This window comes from Rhincodon typus, chromosome 7, assembly GCF_021869965.1.
Source record: "Rhincodon typus isolate 14 chromosome 7, sRhiTyp1.1, whole genome shotgun sequence".
Classification (NCBI taxonomy): domain Eukaryota; kingdom Metazoa; phylum Chordata; class Chondrichthyes; order Orectolobiformes; family Rhincodontidae; genus Rhincodon; species Rhincodon typus.
The window spans coordinates 78,045,431-78,064,520 of NC_063338.1; the positions used below are offsets into that span (position 1 = coordinate 78,045,431).

Consider the following 19,090-nt stretch of genomic DNA (forward strand, 5'->3'; position numbering starts at 1 on the left):
TCATCTGCTTTATACCTCGTGCTAAAGAGCATAACCTCATGTTTTCCCACATCACATTCCATCTGCCTAGTTTTCGCCCGTAAGCACCGCTTCTGGTCATCCATTTACCCTGTATTCTGACCTATAGGCTTCTGTTTGATCAGCATCTTCCATTACCTTGCTTACAATCTCCCTCAGCCGTACAAATCTATAAATTCTGCATTTCTCCAACTTTGCTCTTTTGCATCTCCTATGCCTTTGTCCCACCATTGGTGGCAGTGTCTTTGGCTGTCTTGGCCACAAACGTTTTAAATCCCTTCTGGAATCTCTGCCTCTTCATTTGTCTGTCGTCTTAAAATTCTTAAATTGTAAGTTAAGGACTTAACGCTGTCATTAACAATTTCTAACTCTGACTGAGCACAAAGATGCAGATTTTATATTTTATTCAGCATGTGTCTAGTTAGAAAGCCAAGCAATAGCCTGATCATTTGCTAAATAAAGTTCTGTAAACTCTTTCAAGTTTAGTCAGCAAACACTCGGCGATGTGAATCAATGTTTAGTCTTGTCCACAGCTGCAGTCTGGATAATCCAGGGGACCTCACTGATACTAGGTTTTTCACAGAGATCTTGGCCAGTCCAGAAACTCATTGAATGGACCCACTGTCACTTTGCGAGATCAAAGCTGGATGGATAGGCAATAAGATCTACAATGAGAAAGTGATTTCTGGTGGATTTTTTCTCCTGCCAATCCTTCCTGTTGGTCCTCAGTGTGGTTAACTGTAGTGGTAGTGCTTGGGAGGATATGCTGCTGGCTGATAATGTCCTTGAATAAGGACAGGGTTAGGTTGGAGTAGATTCTGCAGCTTGCTGTTTGCAATTACACTTGTGCATGGAGATGCCGAAGGCACATTGTATAGATGGAATTTACCCAGGTCTTTGGGGTGGGATTATTACAGGGAGTTAGACTATGCCAGGAATCTGATGTAATCCTGCCCCTTTCTGACTTTCCCAGTGGTTGATTAGGAGTGTAGCGGTGTCACTGAAGCAACAACCAGTTGTAATACTTGAGAAGAGAGATAGTAAGAACTGCTGATGCTGGAGTCAGATAACAGCTTGGAGCTGGAGGAACACAGCAGGCCAGGCAGCATCAGAGGAGCAGGAAAATTGACATTTTGGGAAGGGTCCCAACCTGAAGGTCAACTTTCCTGCTCCTGTGATGCTGCCTGGCCTGCTGTATTCTTCCAGCTCCACACCTTCTTATCTCGAAAAACTTGAGAAGGCATTTAGGAGCGATTTGGAACTCTTGTCTTTTCCATTACAGTTAGTTAGAGAACTTGAGCATTAAGAACCTCTTCCTAAAACTGACAAGCAATGATGAGTTTGACATGTCACGAGAAAGAGCTGTAGTCCTATTCAAGTCCGGGGCTGCTGTACAAAATATTCTTTTGCTAGAAACTGCTATTTGTTTGTCAAGTGCTGTGAAGTGTTTGAAAGACGCTTCACTTACCTTCAACTACACTTTGCTGCTTCCACCCTTTGTAGTAGTTTGGGAGCAGTTCAACTGTCTACATTTGCTCAGCAACAGTAGAAGGGTGCTCAACAGAAAGAGCTATTTCTCGCAACCATGTGCCCTTCCACAGCAAGTCACAGAGATATAGCTGCAACCAGGCATGAACTCCAACACTGGCTATACAAGCAGAAGACAACTGTCTTGGTATGGGGAACATCAGTGCCTCAGGAGGTGCAGGCTTTTGTTTTAAGATGCTGTTGACGTTTTCATTCTTCCTGCTGAATCAAGTGGATAGGTGTTGCCAGTGGCTGACAGGGTGCCTGTCACTGGAGCTCCACCTCTCATCTCTGCCCCTCTGAAAATTGTGTGCTGCCTTCTGCAAGTGGAGAAAACTGGGAAATATAACTGGTGGTAATGATTTGTGAGCAGAGAAAGAAAGGATGCCATTTGCAGAGGCTCACTTGAGTCATGGGTGTAGGAGAACAGTAGGCCAGGAGTAAGTGTGGATATTGGCTACTCAAATGGGAACATGAGGTCTCTTCAGAGTGAAAATGAATCAAAATGCAAGGTATGTTGATACGTTGTGTGTGAGAATGTTATGTAAGCCTAGACTGTAGTGAATTGACATCTGGAAGTTTGGCGGGAGTGGTGTTGTTCCTTTCCAGGTCTCTTCTCCAATCCTTGCCACTTGTGAAGAATTGGCCACAGGCCTTTGGCAAATTGATATTCTTTCTTTCAAAGCCATACAATACTGAATTGTCTTAAACTTGCTACAGTGAATATGAGTGTAGGTGTCACTTAGACCATTGCCTGTCGTCCATCCCTAATTGGGCAAATAATTAATCATGTTGTTATTACACAGGAGTCAGTCAGTGTGTTTATCAGACTATGGTTCAGGTGTTGAATTTCTTCTGACCTGGAATCTGATGGACCCACTTGTTCAAAGAAACAAGAAAAGTAGTCTGCTGTTTATAACCTTTTCTGTTGATTTCTTTGGGTGCCTCTTAGTGATACTGCAGTTTTGGATCTGCAGGACTGCTTTGGGAGAAATGTAAAAGCAGTCTGCCTTCAGAAGGAAACAGCTTGATTGTCCTTCTGGTTTTTTTGAGGGCTCTAGTAACATACAACACTAACTTAAGAACCCAGTTTTCCTCACCTGGTGGGCAGTTTTTGCAGTGGGCATTGCTGTATGGCTCCTAGTGAGAGTTGAAATGTGCAATTTCGCTAGGTGGTTTAGGGTCGCAACATTAAAACATTTTCATTGAAAGGAATAGGATGCTATAGTTATAAAAAGAGATTACAGGAGTTTGGCCATGAACTCATAATCTAATAAATGCCTGGATGCTGACATTTCAGAAACAGCAGATGTCAGAGAACAAGCAAGGCAAGAGTCATAAAGTCTGTACAGCACGGAAACAGACCCTTCAGTCCAACTCGTCCAAATCGACCAGATATCCTAAATTAATCTAGTCCCATTTGACAGCATTTGGTCCATATCCCTCTAAACCTTCCTATTCATGTACTCATCCAGATGCCTTTTAAATGTTGTAATTGTATCAGCTTCCGCGTCCAGCTCTGGCAGCTCATGTTGTACACGCACCATCTGCTGCGTGAAAAAGTTGCACCGTTTGTTCCTCTTAAATCTTTCCCCCTCTCTCCTTAAACCTATGCCATCTAGTTTTGGACTCCTCCCCTGAGAAAGAGACCTTGGCTATTCACCCTACCCATGCCCCTCATGATTTTATAAACCTCTAAAAGGTCACCTTCCAGCCTCCGACACGCCAGGGAAAATACTCCCCAGCCTATTCAGCCTCTCCCCATACCTCAAATACTCCAACCCTGGCAATGTCTTTGTAGACCTTTCTGAACCCTTTCAAGTTTAACAACATCTTTCCTATAGCAGGGAGACCAGAACTGCATGTAGTATTCCAAAAGTGGCCTAACCAATGTCCTGTACAGCTGCAGCATGACCATCCAACTCCTATATTCGATGCATTGACCAATAAGGGCAAACTTAACAAAGATCATCTTCACTACCCTGTCCACCTGTGACTCTACTTACCCCTCTCTAAATCGCCTAATCATTTGATAAAATAGTGATAGTTTATTCTTGAAGAAATTTTTTGAAATAAACTGCAGCTCCCTCCAAAAGAGAGTAAACAGATTGCTATCTCTCTTTTGAGAATGTTTGTACCTTGTTTTCCAGAAAACTTTGGCTTGCAAAATCCTTTTGAAATTGTTTCCCTGGCTCTGATGATGAGTTTGATTGCTGGTGAATGAAAACCTCAAACTTATTTTCACAAGGGCATACACTGGTCACTGCAAGATGCACGTTTATGCACTAATCACCAATGCAGGCGTCAAAATTATCTTGAATTACACTGATTTAACTGCTGTACACATTGTACTTTGTACATACAGATTTCTGTTCAGATACAAATGAAAGTTATTATAAATAAGAAATAAAATCAATTGAAAAGATTTTTTGCATCGTAAACCGTAATTCGTGCAGGTCAATTTCAAGATATTCTGGAAGTTTGTAAGCTTATAATTGAGGGGAGGTTTTTAAAAAATAGCTTCATTTCCTGCAGATTTCTTGGGAACTTGAAAGTATTATTGACAATAATATTTTAACTACTATTAAAAATTGCATGGAGTCAATTTTTGATCTTTTAGAATTGCTAAATTGAAATGCTTCATACAGGATTGTGCTTGCTAGAAATCTGAAATAAACACAGAAGAGGAAATACTCGGCAGATCAGTACCATCTGTGGAGAGCAAGAGTTACTATTTCAGATTGAAAATACACAAAGTGTGGAGCTGGAGGACCACAGCAGGCCATGTAGCATCAGGGGAGTAGGCATTTCTGAAGGAGGGTCCCAAACCGAAACGTCAGTGTTCCTGCTCCACGGATGCTGCCTGGCCTGCTGTGCTCCTCCAGCTCCACACTGTGTTATCTCTGACTCCAGCATCAGCAGTTCTTCCTATCTGTGAGTGAACTATTTCAGATTGGATCTAGTTTTGATGATAGATAATCAATGAAAGGTCAACGATCAGAAACATTAACTCTGTTTCTGACTCTGCAGATGCTGCCAGACCTGTTGAGTAGTTCAAACATTTTGCATTTTTATTTCTGTTAATTATGTTTATCTTTATTCAGAACAAATACTTCATAATACACACACAGTTTACAGCGAGATATTGATAGGTTAAGTAAGTGGGCAAAATGTTGGCAAATGGAGTCTGATGAGAGAAAATGTGAAGTTGTTCATCTTGGAAGAGTGAGCAAAAGAACAGAATATTATTTAAATGAGAAAAACTGCAACCCAAAGAGACTTTGGGGCACTTCTGCATGAAACACAAAGCTAGCACACAGATGCGTCAGGTAATCAGGAAGGCTAATGGAATATTGGCCCTAACTTCAAGGGTGTTGGAGTATAAAAGTAGGGAAGTCTTCTGTAACTGTACTAGGTTCTGGTGAAGCTACATCTGGAGTACAATGAGCAGTTTTGGTCTCCTTATTTAAAGAAAGATACTATTTCATTTGGAGGCAGTTCTGAGAAGGTTTTTGGGTGATCCCCAGTGTGAGAGGTCGTCTTCTGAGCAAAGGTGAAACAGTTGGGACTCTATTCATTGGAGTTTAGAAGAATGAGAGATGATCTCATTGAAACATATAGGATTCTTAAGGAGCTTCACAGGGTTAATGCTGAGAGCATGTTCCCCCTCGTGGAAGAGCCCAGGACAAGAGGGTATAGTCTCAGAATAAAAGGCCATAAATTTAAGACTGAAATGAGGAGGAAATTCTTCATGAGTGTTGAGAGTCTTTGGAACTCCTTGCCACAGAGAGCTCGGGGGGGAAGAGTTCTTGTGTATATTTAAGGCTGAGAGAGATTCTTGATCAATAGGGGAATCAAAGATTGTGGGGAAGAGGTAGGAGAATGGCTTTGTGGAATGTCAGATCAGTCATGATCCTTTGAATCCTACTTGACTCAAGACTGAGTGGCCTACACCTATTTCCTATGTCTTATGGTCTTTGCAGCAACCACCTGATCTTATTTCTTTGTGTTTAGATTTAAAATAGTTTTTTCTCCCCTTCTAGGTTTTTGTTAGATCGTGCATCCACAGATCATGATCATATTCTACACCAAATTGATCCTGAAATGCTGTCATCTCCTAGTTCCCCAGCTGCTTTTTCGTCTGATGACTCATGGATCATTTCTTCCAATAAAGACTTTTCAAATAGACTGTCACTTAGTGAAATACTAAGCAATATCAAAGCATGCCGATTACGGCACTTCCAGCCTCGGTTGTCCCCGCTTCAGGACAGTGATAACCACAGTACTTCCAAAAAATTAGGACAAAATGTGAATAAAAAAAGAATTCCAGTGTCTTCTATTTTAACATCAAGTACCATGATCACCAGTAGGAATAAGATATCTGGTGAGTAATGCAGCTTATGTAAGTCTTTCTGTTTCAGTGAGACCTGTGATTCCTCTAGCTTTTAACCATAGAATTTGCAGATTCTGAACAGTTGGTTGGAAGTAATTACAACAGTAATGTTCAGATTTAAAATAAGCTATTTTCCTCTTGCTTTTTTTTTTCTCGTTCCCCCTTGTTCTTTTAATTTAACTTGTACACATATTTTCTATGTATATGCACTATAGTTTCATTTGTTTCATAATATATTTTCCCCTGGGGTTCGGTTATCTCCATTGACTGGACGGCTGGTTTGCAAATCAGAGTAACACCAACAGTATGGGTTCAATTCCTGCAACACCTGAGGTTACCATGAAGGACTGTCCTTCTCGATCTGGGGTTAAACCAGTTTTCTGTCTGTCTAATGATAGCAACCCTATGGTCTGCTAGGATTATGACAACTTTACCTTTACACTTTGCTCTGCATGTACCACCTTGGAAAATCATTTTAATGTGTACATTGAACTCCATTGCATTAACCTGTAAATGTTTTTAAAAGTCTGAAATATGTCACTTTGTCCTTTGTAAACATAAAAACATTAAAAATTTAATCTTCAACTGCTATTAAAATATATAAACTTTTTCCTTTTGTAGTGATGGGCGGTATAACGGAAGAGCAATACCACACGCATCAACAACAGCTTGTTCAAATGCAGAGACAACAGTTAGCGCAGATGCAGCGTCAACAATCTCAACATTCCTCAAACATCATCAATGAAAGCATACAGGTAACTTACTTGAATTTTTTTATATTTTATGCTCCTCCAGGTGACAGGTGTGTACAACAACTTTGCTGACTTTGGATTCCAATTTTCCATTCACCAGTGTTTCGTTTGACCATTGCTGCGACAGAAATAGTGTAGTTATGTCTGTTATCTGCCTTAACAAATTAAGTTAATCTTTCTTCTAAGAGCACATTAAGAAGCTCTGATCTGTATTCTCATTCATCAATTGCCATAGGAACATTGCACTAATTGATTACTTGTTAATAATGTTGCAGTGTAGGCATGGAGATAAAGGTAACATATTAACTCATCAGACTTTCAGTTCATAAAGAGATGCTCCATTTTTGGTAGTTAGGTTTTATGGATTTGGTTGTCTATTGTGTAAGATTCCTTAAGTTCAGCACCACTTCTCATTCTTCATGAACTAAAATCCTTCCTATCTAGGTAGATGTAGTGAGGCCCAGGGAGTTTACGAGTATAGTTGTTTTTCTGAATTTATTTCATTTTTGTTGGGGGCTGCCTTGTGATCTTCTGCTTGGAAAATGATTGAATATGTTATTAGGTCATTGTTCAAGTTATAAATTAATAAATTTACTAATAAGGTGATTAAGATTTGCAGCAAATATGGATTTTATGAGGTCCTCTTGGAATCAAAAAGAATGAAATTTACCTTATCCTAACCCTTGATAAACAATCTTTATAAACATAGTGGAAGCCTATGTGATTGTGTCCCATTGCTGAGTTTCTGGCTAGTCTAGCAACTCTGATGTACAGACTGATCTGTCTTCTTACAATACCACTCTAGCAAGAGCTCCACATTCTTTGAAATGTTCTAAAGCAAAGAATACTAAATTATTTTTCATTGTTCTTTCTTATTGCTTAAAGATCACAGGAATCCAAATGGAGTTTGGCAACAGTTTTTGTATGAACAAAATCCCAGTTATTTACTTAAAAAAAAAAAGCCTCAAGATTCCACTGTTTAAAACAATAATCTTTAACCAGACAGATGCAACAAAGTAAACACTGAAAACAATCTATACTATAGTTTAACATCCATAATTAACGTAAGTTAATTATGAATTAATAGGCAAGTCGTAGTTGAATATTACCTATGAATTGGACATTAACTGACAGATACATCTAAAATAAACTTCTGAATTATGGGAGGCAAGGGATTGGCTTTCAGCAGGCTTAGGGAGTTGTAAGGATTACCTTCATTTCACCCTATCAGTGTATCCTGTTCATTTCTCCCTTGTGTGCCTGTCTAACTGTCCTTCTCTTAAAATCTGCTTTGAAAATATTTTTTAGGGATCCAGGATATCTGAGGGCTCTTCAAAAACGCTGGATTCAGCTAGTGCCCACTTTGCTGCATCAGCAGTAGTTAGTGCTCCTGGACCAGGTCAAGCAGATGTTTCTAAGGACACTGCAGGTCATACTACAAACATGAATGGTGTTGTTCAGACTCCAGGTATTGTACTGTTATCCAGGTATTTGCTTTTTCTAAATATTAACAAATGACTTCCAGCAAGTTTTTCTTCGGTAATTCAGATATTTAACGAATACACACTTGCTGATTTAAGGTTAACAGCATGAGTAGCTTCTCTCCCACTTCTCCGTGATAAGAATAGACTCTGCAGTATATCTTTTACCAAACCAGGCTGTCAGTTGAAAGGATAACTGAACCCTAGTTTTAAAGGATTTCAAGCCTAACTGTGCATTATTCCTTTCTGACTCCATCAACAGAATGTAGGCTGAGTCGGAAATTGAAAGCAGGCTATCTTCATTTCCGAGTAACAGTGTATATTCAATATCTTTGATATTTTCTTAGAATAAATTCACTCCTTAGTGACCATCTTATCTGGTGTAGGTGATCTCCTGATTCATGTAATTATTTCAACCAAGTAGTAGTTGGAAACGATCGTTTAGAACAATACTTATCATATGAAGTAGAAACTTTCCAGCAGCACTCTTGTTCCATCAGGTTCTCTAAGAAGTCATTACTTTAATAACAGGATTTCAATATCAAAACAGTGATACAAAATTTGCATCTCTTACCTGCATTATTCAGCTGAATGTAAACAATCCCATTATTACCTCACCCATTGATATGAGTGAAGTTTAATTTACTTTAACAAAGTGGAACTTGTCTGCAGTCAGTTGAGGCCCATCTTTTATTAATTTGTAACAACAAATCTCTTAGTTCACTTCTTGTTATAATTTATTTGTTCATGGAATGTGGGCAACATTAGCGGGCGCAGAATTTGAAGTAATGGTGTATTGCGATTTTCAACCACTGCAGTCCATGTAGAGCAGATAAGCCCACAGTACTGTTAGGAAGAAAATAAAACTATAACATTGTATTACCAGTGTTAATCATTGCAGCTTTTGCAATTTGTTATAAATTCAATTTTGTGCCATGGTAGCAGAACTTTTCTTCTGATCTGAAGCTATGGTTCTGTCTTTCTGGACAAACATTTTCCATTTATAGAAGTCAGGTCAGGTTTTTTTTTGTTGTAGAAATAATGTTTCCTACTCTTGCTTTTTAAGAAGATCTATGCCATAACTTTGGTATACCAGAGAAGCAAATCACACAAGTTTAATTCTTGGCAGAAGTTTTTATAAAAGATTGTGGCAATTAAATGCTTTGCACATTATCTCAAGTTCTCTGAGGGACTAATTGTTCAAAGTTAGAAAAAAGCTTTTTCTCTGTTCAGACCCAGACTGCTGGAAGATGGGGCTTTAATGTTGACCTCCATGCTGTCCACCTAAATTACTTAGCCCAGTGAAATTCGGTGCTAAAGAAGGTGTTGAGTACACGATTCTTGGTATGATGACATTTTCTTGGAATAAATTTGAATATGACAGACAAATGTCTAAAATTTAATTCCTTAACTTAATGTAAAGTTAAGAATCTCACGTTATTGTTCAGCTTCTGTTGAATAAGAAACCTCTGTTTACATTCTTTATTATGAATACTTCTGTTAGTTTTTTTTATAAGGCATAATTTTCTTTTAAAGATGTAACAGTTATGGTTGTGTTGCTGCAATCATTAGTGATTAAGATGAAGCCATGTTAAATGTTGAAGCATGCTAGATAAAATGTGTACTTGAGTTTTCTCTGACTACCAACTAACCAACTAATCTGAGAGAAGCTAACAGCGAAACACTGTAGTTGCTGCAAAACTGAAGACAACAGAAAATGATGGCACTGAGTTGATCAGGTAGCATCATTGAGAAAAAGAAAGAATTGACACTTAAGTCTTTGTCATATTTGTAAAGCAATGTAGCCCTTCCCATAGAGAACATGAGATTCAGAATTGACAAGATGTAGAACGTGCCACCTGTATTTAGTTTAAAAAAAAAAATTCCAGTTTTGATGCAGAGTCTAATGGTCTCTTGGTTGGTAGACTCCATCATGAACAATATATAAACAATTAATCCTGTTAACTCTCCATTTAATATTTTAAAAGTAACAACCTGTCATGTAATTGTTGTTTTTCCATTTACTGGTGAGTATAATACTAAAATAATTTAAAGTTTAAAGTTATAGGTTGGAATTCTAATTATGGTTCATTTTTAAATTTTTTGTTGAACTTCTGTTATAGACTCAGAGTCATACAGCACAGAAACACTCCCTTTGATTCAACCAGTCCATGACGGATATAATCACAAACTAAAATTGTTCCAACTGCCTGGCCCATATCCCTCCAAACCTTTCCTATTCATGTACTTATCCAAATGTCTTTTAAATATTGTAATTGCACTCACATCCACCCCGCTTCCTCAGGAAATTTATTCCACACGCAAACCACCCTCTGTGCTTAAAAAAAAAAATTGCCCATCATGTCTTTTTTAAATCTCTCTCCTCTCACCTTAAAAATGTGCCCCCTCGTCTTGAAATTCCCCCCCCCAGGGAAGAGACAACTGCCACAAACTCGATGCTCACTGGAATGTAGTTAAATGTTAGTGGTTGAAGTACAGTAAAACAAAACCAAAGTAACAGTTAATGGTATCCACTTGCCATTCACTACTGCTGTACAGTATTGCTGTGAGGTAATGAATTTTTTTAGAAGAAACACAGAGACTTAATACAGGCTCAATGGTACAACTTTTGAGGCTGTACAGGAGCAGAGGGACTTCGTGGCTCACATGCGTGAGTCTCTAAAGATGGCCAGGCAAGTTGAAACAGTTGTTAACACGGCTTATATGATTCTTGGGTTTAGATAAAGGCACAGAATGTAAAAGCAAGGAAGTGATGCGACACCTCTACAAATCATTGGTCAGACCACATTTTGAGTATTGTGCTCAGTTCTGGGCATCTTATTTAAGGAAGGATGTTTTTAAAGCCTGGACAGAGTGCAAAGGAAATTTACTAGAATGATACCAGACATGAGGGATTTTAAATACAAGGAAAGATTAGAAAAATTAGGCTTATTCTTCTTACAGCAGAGAAAATTAAACGGTGACCTTATTGAGGTGTTGAAAATTATGAATAATTTTGACAGGGTGATGAAGGATATTCTGTTTCCACTGGTTAGTATGTCAGTAACCTGGGGTCGTAATTTCAAGATTGTCAGCGAGAGAGCTAAGACTAAGATGAGGAGTAACTTCTTTACTCAGTTGTTAGGATTTCAAATGCAGTGCTTTTGAGAGTGGTAGAGCGAATTCTATTAGAGGTTTCAAAAGAAGGCTGGATGTGTATTGGAAAATGATGAATTTGGGGGCAATGGAAATGGGGTTAGAGAGTGGGATACACTAGGTAGCTCTTTCAGGAGCTGGTACACAAAGATTAGGGGAGCTTCGGATAATGAGGAGATTGCCAAAAGATACAGCAGAATATTGATAGGCTGGAGATTTGGGCAGAGAAATGGCAGATAGAATTTAATCTGGACAAATGCAAGGACGTGCATTTTGGAACGTCTAATACAGATGGGAGGTACAGTAATTGGCACAACCCTTAGAAGGTAATGTACAGAGGGATCTAGGTGTCCTGGTTCACACGTCTCTGAAAGTGGTAACACAAGTGGATAAGTTGGTTAAGGTGGTGCATGGTGTGTTTGCCTTCGTCGGTCAGGGCATAGAGTATAAAAATTGGCAGGTCATGTTGCAGCTGTAAGAACTTTAGTTTGGCAACATTTGGAATATTGCGTGCAGTCTGCTCGCCACACTACCAGAAGTATGTGGAGGCTTTCTAGAGGGTGTAAGAAAGGTTTACCATGATATTGCCTGGTTTGGAGAGTATTCACAATAAGAATAACAAACTTAAGTTTGTTTTCACTTGAAAGTTGGAGGCTAGGGGCAACCTGATCGAAATTTACAACGTTATGAGAGGCATGAATAAAATGGGTGGTCAGAGTCTTTTTCCCAGGTAGCAATGTCAATTACTTGGGGATATAGGCTTAAGGTAAAAGGGGATAAATTTAATGGAGATGTGAGAGACAAGTATTTTTTTACACAGAGATTGATAAGTGCTTGGAATGTGCTGCCAGAGGAGATGGTAGAAGCAGATATAATGGTAAAGTGTGAAAGGCGTCTTGACAGATACATGATAGACAGGGGATAGAGGGATATGGACTGAGTAGAGGCAAAGGGTTTTTATTTTGGAAAGGCATCATGTGTCAGCCCAGGTTTGGTGCGCCATCGGGCATGTTCCTGTACTGTACTTTTTTGTTTGTTCTAAGTAGGCCTGCTTTAGGCCTTTCTCTTCCCTTTAAAATATTTGTCATCTGCCTTCATTCAGAATTTTGACTCCAAGATTTTAGCATGCATTGATTGTAAACCAACTGGTGGTGTTATGTTCTGGCATTGTAATGTTACAAAACCAAGTTTCTGCAGCTGAGAGAAATTGTGGGAGATTTGTAACTTGTACATCTCTCTCAGTAGCTTCCTTATCTAGAAATTGGAAGCATGTATAATAAGCTGGAGGTTTCTGAAAGTTCCTATGTTTGAACTGTCTGTATAAAAATATTCCTTTTGCTATTCCATTTCAAAATTCTAATATTGGGTCATTTTGAGTTTGTGCAGAAGCAAGTGAGGAATTAAAACTACTTCACTATTTGTATGCATAGAAATTAGCCATTTTTAAATTGATGTTCTTGCTTCTTTTAACAGGCACTTATCGGAATCTTCAAACCTCCAGTGCTACTTCCTCCTCCAGTCCAGGGTTATCTACTGTACAAATTATAAGGACTGTCAGTCGCACCTCAACAAATCATGTGTTACCCGCATTGCGCACAAGCAGTCCCCAGTCATTTCCAGTGAACAATCCCTGTATAGGAACTGCTATGCGGCTGAATAGTATGAATGTGGTTACTCCTGTCAATGTGCATCTCAGTGCAAGGACTTCAGCACCTTCTCCTTCTGCCTTAAAGCTGGCCACAGCTGCTACCAATCTTGACAGGGTGCCAAAAGTGACCCCTAGTAGTGCCATCAGTAGTTTGTCTAGGTAGGTAAAGAAATTCAATGTAATTGTGTTCTAAAGGGGTATAAGTGGTTCCTGAGAATAAACTTTTTACCTGAGACATGGAGATAAGAGATCTTTCTGCAACTTGTGAACGTGTACTTTATTTGGAAAAAATTAAATCCATGTTGGGAGCAGTGATGTAAGTTTATTGAAGTCAAATCAGATTTTTTTCCCTCATTGAGGTAACTGCAATGACCCCTTTGCTTTGTAAACTAAGTGATGTGCAACAGGTGTATATTAATAGGGCAAGAGGAAAGGAAGAGATATCTAGAAAGTGAAATTGCATAATGCAGCTTTTGTATCATTTAAGGCATTCCCCTGAGCACCATTGTGGGGGCGGGGATCGGCTTGTTAAAACTGCATTGATTTTAAAATGTTGGATCAGTACTGAATCTATTGGGTAACTTGTCTGACGTTTATAAGTGATTTTACATTTTCCGCAGTTATTCTGAGGGATATTGAAGTGCTGCCATTGTCCTGTATATATCTACAGTTCCCTAATTGCCTTTTATTCTTCATTTGGATTAATGGTGCTAATGTATGATTTCAGTTATATTTGCAGACTTTAATTTACCCTTTGTAGTGTGCCATTTGGACATTGTTTTTCTTACAGCGCTAGAGGATTAACTATGCTTTCCCTTCAGGATTATTCTAAAATCATAACTAATAGAATAATTAAACCTCAGGAAAGATTTACAAGACAGCAGTTTTATTGTAGGATTTGGCGATTCATACATCTGGATAAGTTTGCAACCGTTGAGTTAATTCTATGATTAAAGTGTGCAGTGAACTTCATTGGGTTGAGGGGATGCGGGGAGGCAAGGATAATATTTGCTTCTCAAAAATGCCACCAATGTAATAAGAAATTAATGATTGACGTACAATTTGCTAAGTGGTAATCAGTTGGGAAATAAATTTGCTCATCCGATTTAATAAAATTGGATTTGTACAGCATAAATTAAAAGTGTGATAGAAATAGTCAATAGAGATGATGTGTTTTCATTGCTGGTTGGACTACCAATATTTGAAAGTAAACTACTTCAAATTAATTTTGTTCTTTAATATTGCAATCTATGATCTGAAAGTGTTCCTTAGATTTTCTTTTAGGTGGATTTACAAACTTACTTTTATCTATTTGCTTTGCTTTTTCAAAAATCATGTTGTACAACTGTAATATTTATACAAATTAAACGTCATTTATTTTCTTGCAGGGAGAGCAGTGAACCAGAGAGACTATTGAATGGTATTGCAGATAAAACAGTAGCAATGGAAGTGACATAACATCCACCTACGCATCTCTTCTAAGATTTAGTGATGGAAATATTGCATTCTAGAAAGAATGCAGAATAAGGCACCCAATCAATTGCAAGTACTAAATGTGGACCTGAATGGTATCATATCATTAATGTAAAATTCTGTCTATATATAAATGTAAATTTTGTAAAGTTCAGGTGATCACTACCTTGTACAATAGTTTATTTGTATCATCATATGTATTTCTGTTACTTGAATACTAGATATTCATCATGCTTTGCACTTGAAATTACAACAGAATGAAAATGACACAAATCTATGGGATCATGAGCATGAAATTGGGATCCTTTTGTCACTTGTTTTAACTATTTATTTTGCCATGTTTACATTTTGTAACTTGTACAAATCAACTTTGTGCTTAAAGAAATTTAAAGATATTTAGGTAGGCCATGTAAATCCTTGTCATTTTTTGTACATTGTAAAGTTTTCACATTTTTTTCTCACAAATTGAATAGATGGATGTTTGGTAAATACTAAGTGACATTTCTTGATCAGACATTTAAGTCAAGACAAAAAAAAAGTATTTTCTATTGTTTTGGAGGGTGAGGGTTGTGAAACAGAATTGAAGATTATTGACTTCCATCTTGCTCCTTTTCCTGTGGCTACAAGGCAAGTAACAGGTTGGAAAGACTGTCTGACTTTTGTGTTTGGACTCCTTTAGTATAGTGTTTTTTTATGAGTTTATACAATTACTATTACATAAGCCTTTTCAACAGTATTAGTATTGGAATGTTAGTGTCAGCACTACATCAGACAACTTCCTTGTTACTTGATCTTGTTAAGTGAAGAGAAATGCAGGGAAATTAAACATACATATCAGAATATCTGTTTGGTCTAACATTATTTCACAAAGCAGGGGACATATTGCTAACCTAAAGATTTTGATTTTACTGCAACTGAATCCAAACGTTAATACATTCTTTGTACATGTTTTTGAATTGATATTATTTAGAGGAAAGATTTTGTTGTAGTTCTGGTGCATTTCTTACTGCATTGCCTTGTCCGAGGCATGTGTCTGAGTTTCTGGAAGAAGGTGTAATGAAAAGAACTTGGCAGTACACCTTGGATAAGCAGACTTAACAATAGTTGAGACAAGGATCTGAGTTTTCTGTTATGGGCACAATCTGTCATGTGTCCAAAGTGTGCAGGTCTGTATTGTCAGAAGTGAAGTTAATGCTCGGATTTCCATGCAAGCTTCTAAGCATAATCTGAATGCAAAATCTGCCATGAACTGGCACATCCAATGATTGTAATCAATTCTTGACTAGAACAGAATATTCTCTACCATCACGGGGGAGGGGGGAAATTGCCTGGAAATGAATCATTCTTCAACTGACTGATCTACTGTTCTTAATGATCTGAAATTGATTGATTTGTTAATCTCAATTTGGTACATGAGCCTCATGACCAGCAGTCATTTGAATTTTCACGTTTCCTATGCAGTAATTGACTGAGTTTGGACTAATTTAAACATACAGTATTTGCAGCAGCAACAGGCAAAACGAAACTAGGTCTGGATTTGTATAACCATGAATGCCTGTGTGCTTGACAATCTGAAGCAAACCCTGTAGTCAGGTGCAATCAGCATAAACTTGCCAAATCACTTCAGGAATATGGTCACTTCTACACTGCTTTAGACAATGGATTTTTGAACTAGTATGAATTATAACAAATACTCTCTTACAAAGCAGATGTGGGGAAAATGACATTCTGTAATCTTGCAACACTTTTTTTTCCTTCAACTCAACTGCTAGCTTACTGAAAAATCTACATCACAAACTTTATTGAACCTGTTGTTGATTGGGTTCTCTTCTGATTCAAGGAGACCTAATACCCTTTTCAACCATGCACTCAGTTTTTAATTCATATTGTCTGTCAAAAAACTTTTCTATTTCCAGGTTTTTGTAACAGTGCCTGCCTCTGGTTTTATACTCGTCTGTTGTTGAACCCAAATGCCTTTGTCACCTCCTGTTTTGACTACACTAGTGCTTTCTTGGCTAGTCTCCCATTCTTCAATTCCAAACATGAGCTCATGCAAGATGCTATTGCTTTTGTTCCTATTCTGTATCTAGACTCCTTTATAACTTGCTATACTGTCCATTTAATTGAACGCAATGAGATATTTTGATGTTGGCATAATGTTTTTACTCATACATTTGATTTACAAAACAAATCAGTTTTAAAATTCAAAATCATTTTCATTCAATCTTGTAATTGGCAATATACTAAAACAAATTGTTGTGAACCACCTCGGGGCTTCAACTGTTGATGGTAAAACAGAAACATTCCAAACATAATGTTTGTGTCTTGTATCATAATGCAAAAGCTATTGGTAAACCAAGCACAACAGCCTTGTGAGCAATGGTAGAGCTTGTGGAATTAAGGGACAACAACAATGTGGATACAAAATTACTGAGTGAAAGGAAACAATACAGTTATTGGATGTTTTCTGGGACAGTGGAATGTAGCCAAGCTCCCCAGGCATCAATGCTGAGATCCTTGTTTTTTCTTTTTTGAATTCACTCATGAGCTGTGGCTGTTGCTGGCTGGCCAGCATTCATTGCCCATCCCGAGATGCCCCTGAGAAGGTGGTGGTAAGCTATCTTCTTGAACTGCTGTCTGCTGCAGTAGGTAGAGCTACAGTGCCCTTCAGGGGGAATTCCAGGATTTTGACCCCGTGACAGTGAAGGAATGGCAATTATATTTTCAAGTCAGAAAAGTGAGTGGCTGGGGGTGGGATCATGCAAGTGGTGGTGTTCTCATTTATTGCCTGTCCTTGTCCTTCAAGCTGGAAGTGGAAGGTTTGGAAGGTACTGTCTTGAGGATTTTTGGTGAATTTCTGCATTGCATCTTGAGGATAGTATACACTGCTGCTCTGCTCCTGAGCGTTAGCGATGGAGAAAGTGGATGCTTGTGGATATGGTACCAATCAATCAGGCTACTTTATCCTGGATGGTGTCAAACTTGTTGAGTGTTGTTGGAACTGCACCCATCAAGGCAAGTGGGGAGTATTCCATCACACTCCTGAATTTTGCCTTCTAGGTGGTGGACAGGCTTTGAGGTTTCAGGAGGTGAGTTACTCATTGCAGTATTCCTAGCCTCTGACCTGTCTTGTAGTCACTGTATTTATATGGCATGTCAGTTGTACCCCTCAGGATTTTGATTGTGGGGAGTTCAGTGATGGTAATACGATTGAATATCAAGTGCCAGTGGTTAGATTGTTTCTTACTAAAGATGGTCATTGCCTGACATTTGTGTGGTGCGAATGTTACTTGCCACCTGGATATTGTCCAGATCTTGTTACATTTGAACATGGACTGTTTCAATATCTGTTCAGCACCATTTGAGACTCCTCCTGGCAATCATCCCCATTTCTGAACTTATATGAACATAAGAAATAGGAGCAGGAATAGGCCATCTGGCCCCTCAAACCTGCTCGACCATTCAGTAAAATCATGGCAGATCTTTTTCATGGACTCAGCTCCACTTACCCACCTACTCACTATAACCCTTACTTCCTTTACTGTTGAAAAATCTGTCTATCTTTGCCTGGAAAACATTCAACAAGGTGGCCTCAACTGCTTCACTGGGCAGGGAGTTTCACTGATTCATGACCCTTTGGGAGAAGATGTTCTTCCTCCAGCTCAGTCCTAAATCTGCTCCCCCTTATTTGAGGCTATGCCTTCTAGTTCTAGTGTCATCCACCAGTGGAGACAATCTACGTACTTCAGTCTTATCTATTCCCTTCATATCCTTTATATGTTTCAATAAGATTCCCCTCATTCTGAGGGAAGGTCATTGATGAAGCAGCTGAAGACAGTTGGGCCAAGGACATTATCCTGAGGAACTCCTGCAGAGATGTCCTGGAGCCGAGATGATTGACCTCCAACAACCACAACCATCTTTCTATGTGCCAGGTATGACTCCAACCAGTGGAGTGTTTTCCCCCGATACCCATTGATTCCAGTTTAGGGCTGGCTCCTTGATGCTGCATTTGGTCAAAAGCAGCCTTGATGTCGAGGGTTGTGGCTCTCACCTCCCTCTGGAATTCAGCTCTTTTGTCCAAGGCTGTCATGAGGTTAGGAGCTGAGTGCACCTAATGGAATCCAAACTGGGTGTCACTGAGCGGATTATTGCTGAGCAACAGACTTGTGAGCAAAGGTAGAGCTTGTCGAATTAAGAGACAACAGCAATGTGGATACAAAATTAGTTGAGTAAAAGGAAAGCACTAATAGCACTGTTGCTGATACTTTCCATCATTTTACTGAGGATCATGAGTAGGCTGGTAGGGTGGTAATTGGCTGGGTTGGATTTGAACTGTCGGTTCTGTTATAATTGTGTTTCTTCAATGCAAATTGGCTTTAACATGATTGAAGAACTTAGACCGCTATTTGTAGAATGCAAACTTTCCTTACCTGCATTGGCTATAATGTGATTCCAGCCCCATTAGTTTAAATGGCGCAGCTGTTGCGCGATTTTCTTATAAGGTCGCACAAGAATGGAATTATCATGTTATATTGGAACCAACTGTACTGCTTTTTGTTACAAGACATATCTGGGCAGGTTTCCACATTTTTGACAGTTGTAACTGTACTGAAACAGCTTGGCTATCAGGGTGGCAAGT

General features: G+C 38.7%; 1 protein-coding gene across 5 annotated transcripts in view; it reads left to right on the forward strand.

Moving 5' to 3' along the window:
- Window positions 1-15,288, forward strand: part of epc2 (enhancer of polycomb homolog 2 (Drosophila)) — a 55,786-nt gene extending 40,498 nt beyond the window's left edge. For 4 of the 5 annotated variants that reach the window (XM_048598758.1, XM_020537258.2, XM_048598760.1 and 1 more), the window contains 5 exons: window positions 5,589-5,929; window positions 6,560-6,693; window positions 7,999-8,158; window positions 12,801-13,134; window positions 14,364-15,288. In XM_048598758.1, the coding sequence (XP_048454715.1) occupies window positions 5,589-5,929; window positions 6,560-6,693; window positions 7,999-8,158; window positions 12,801-13,134; window positions 14,364-14,433 (1,039 nt within the window). In that variant the 3' untranslated portion in view covers window positions 14,434-15,288. Of the gene's footprint in view, window positions 1-5,588; window positions 5,930-6,559; window positions 6,694-7,998; window positions 8,159-9,404; window positions 9,516-12,800; window positions 13,135-14,363 lie in introns of those variants that run through there. The other variant, XR_007262445.1, reaches the window with a different exon arrangement.
- The last annotated feature ends 3,802 nt before the right edge of the window (window positions 15,289-19,090 follow it).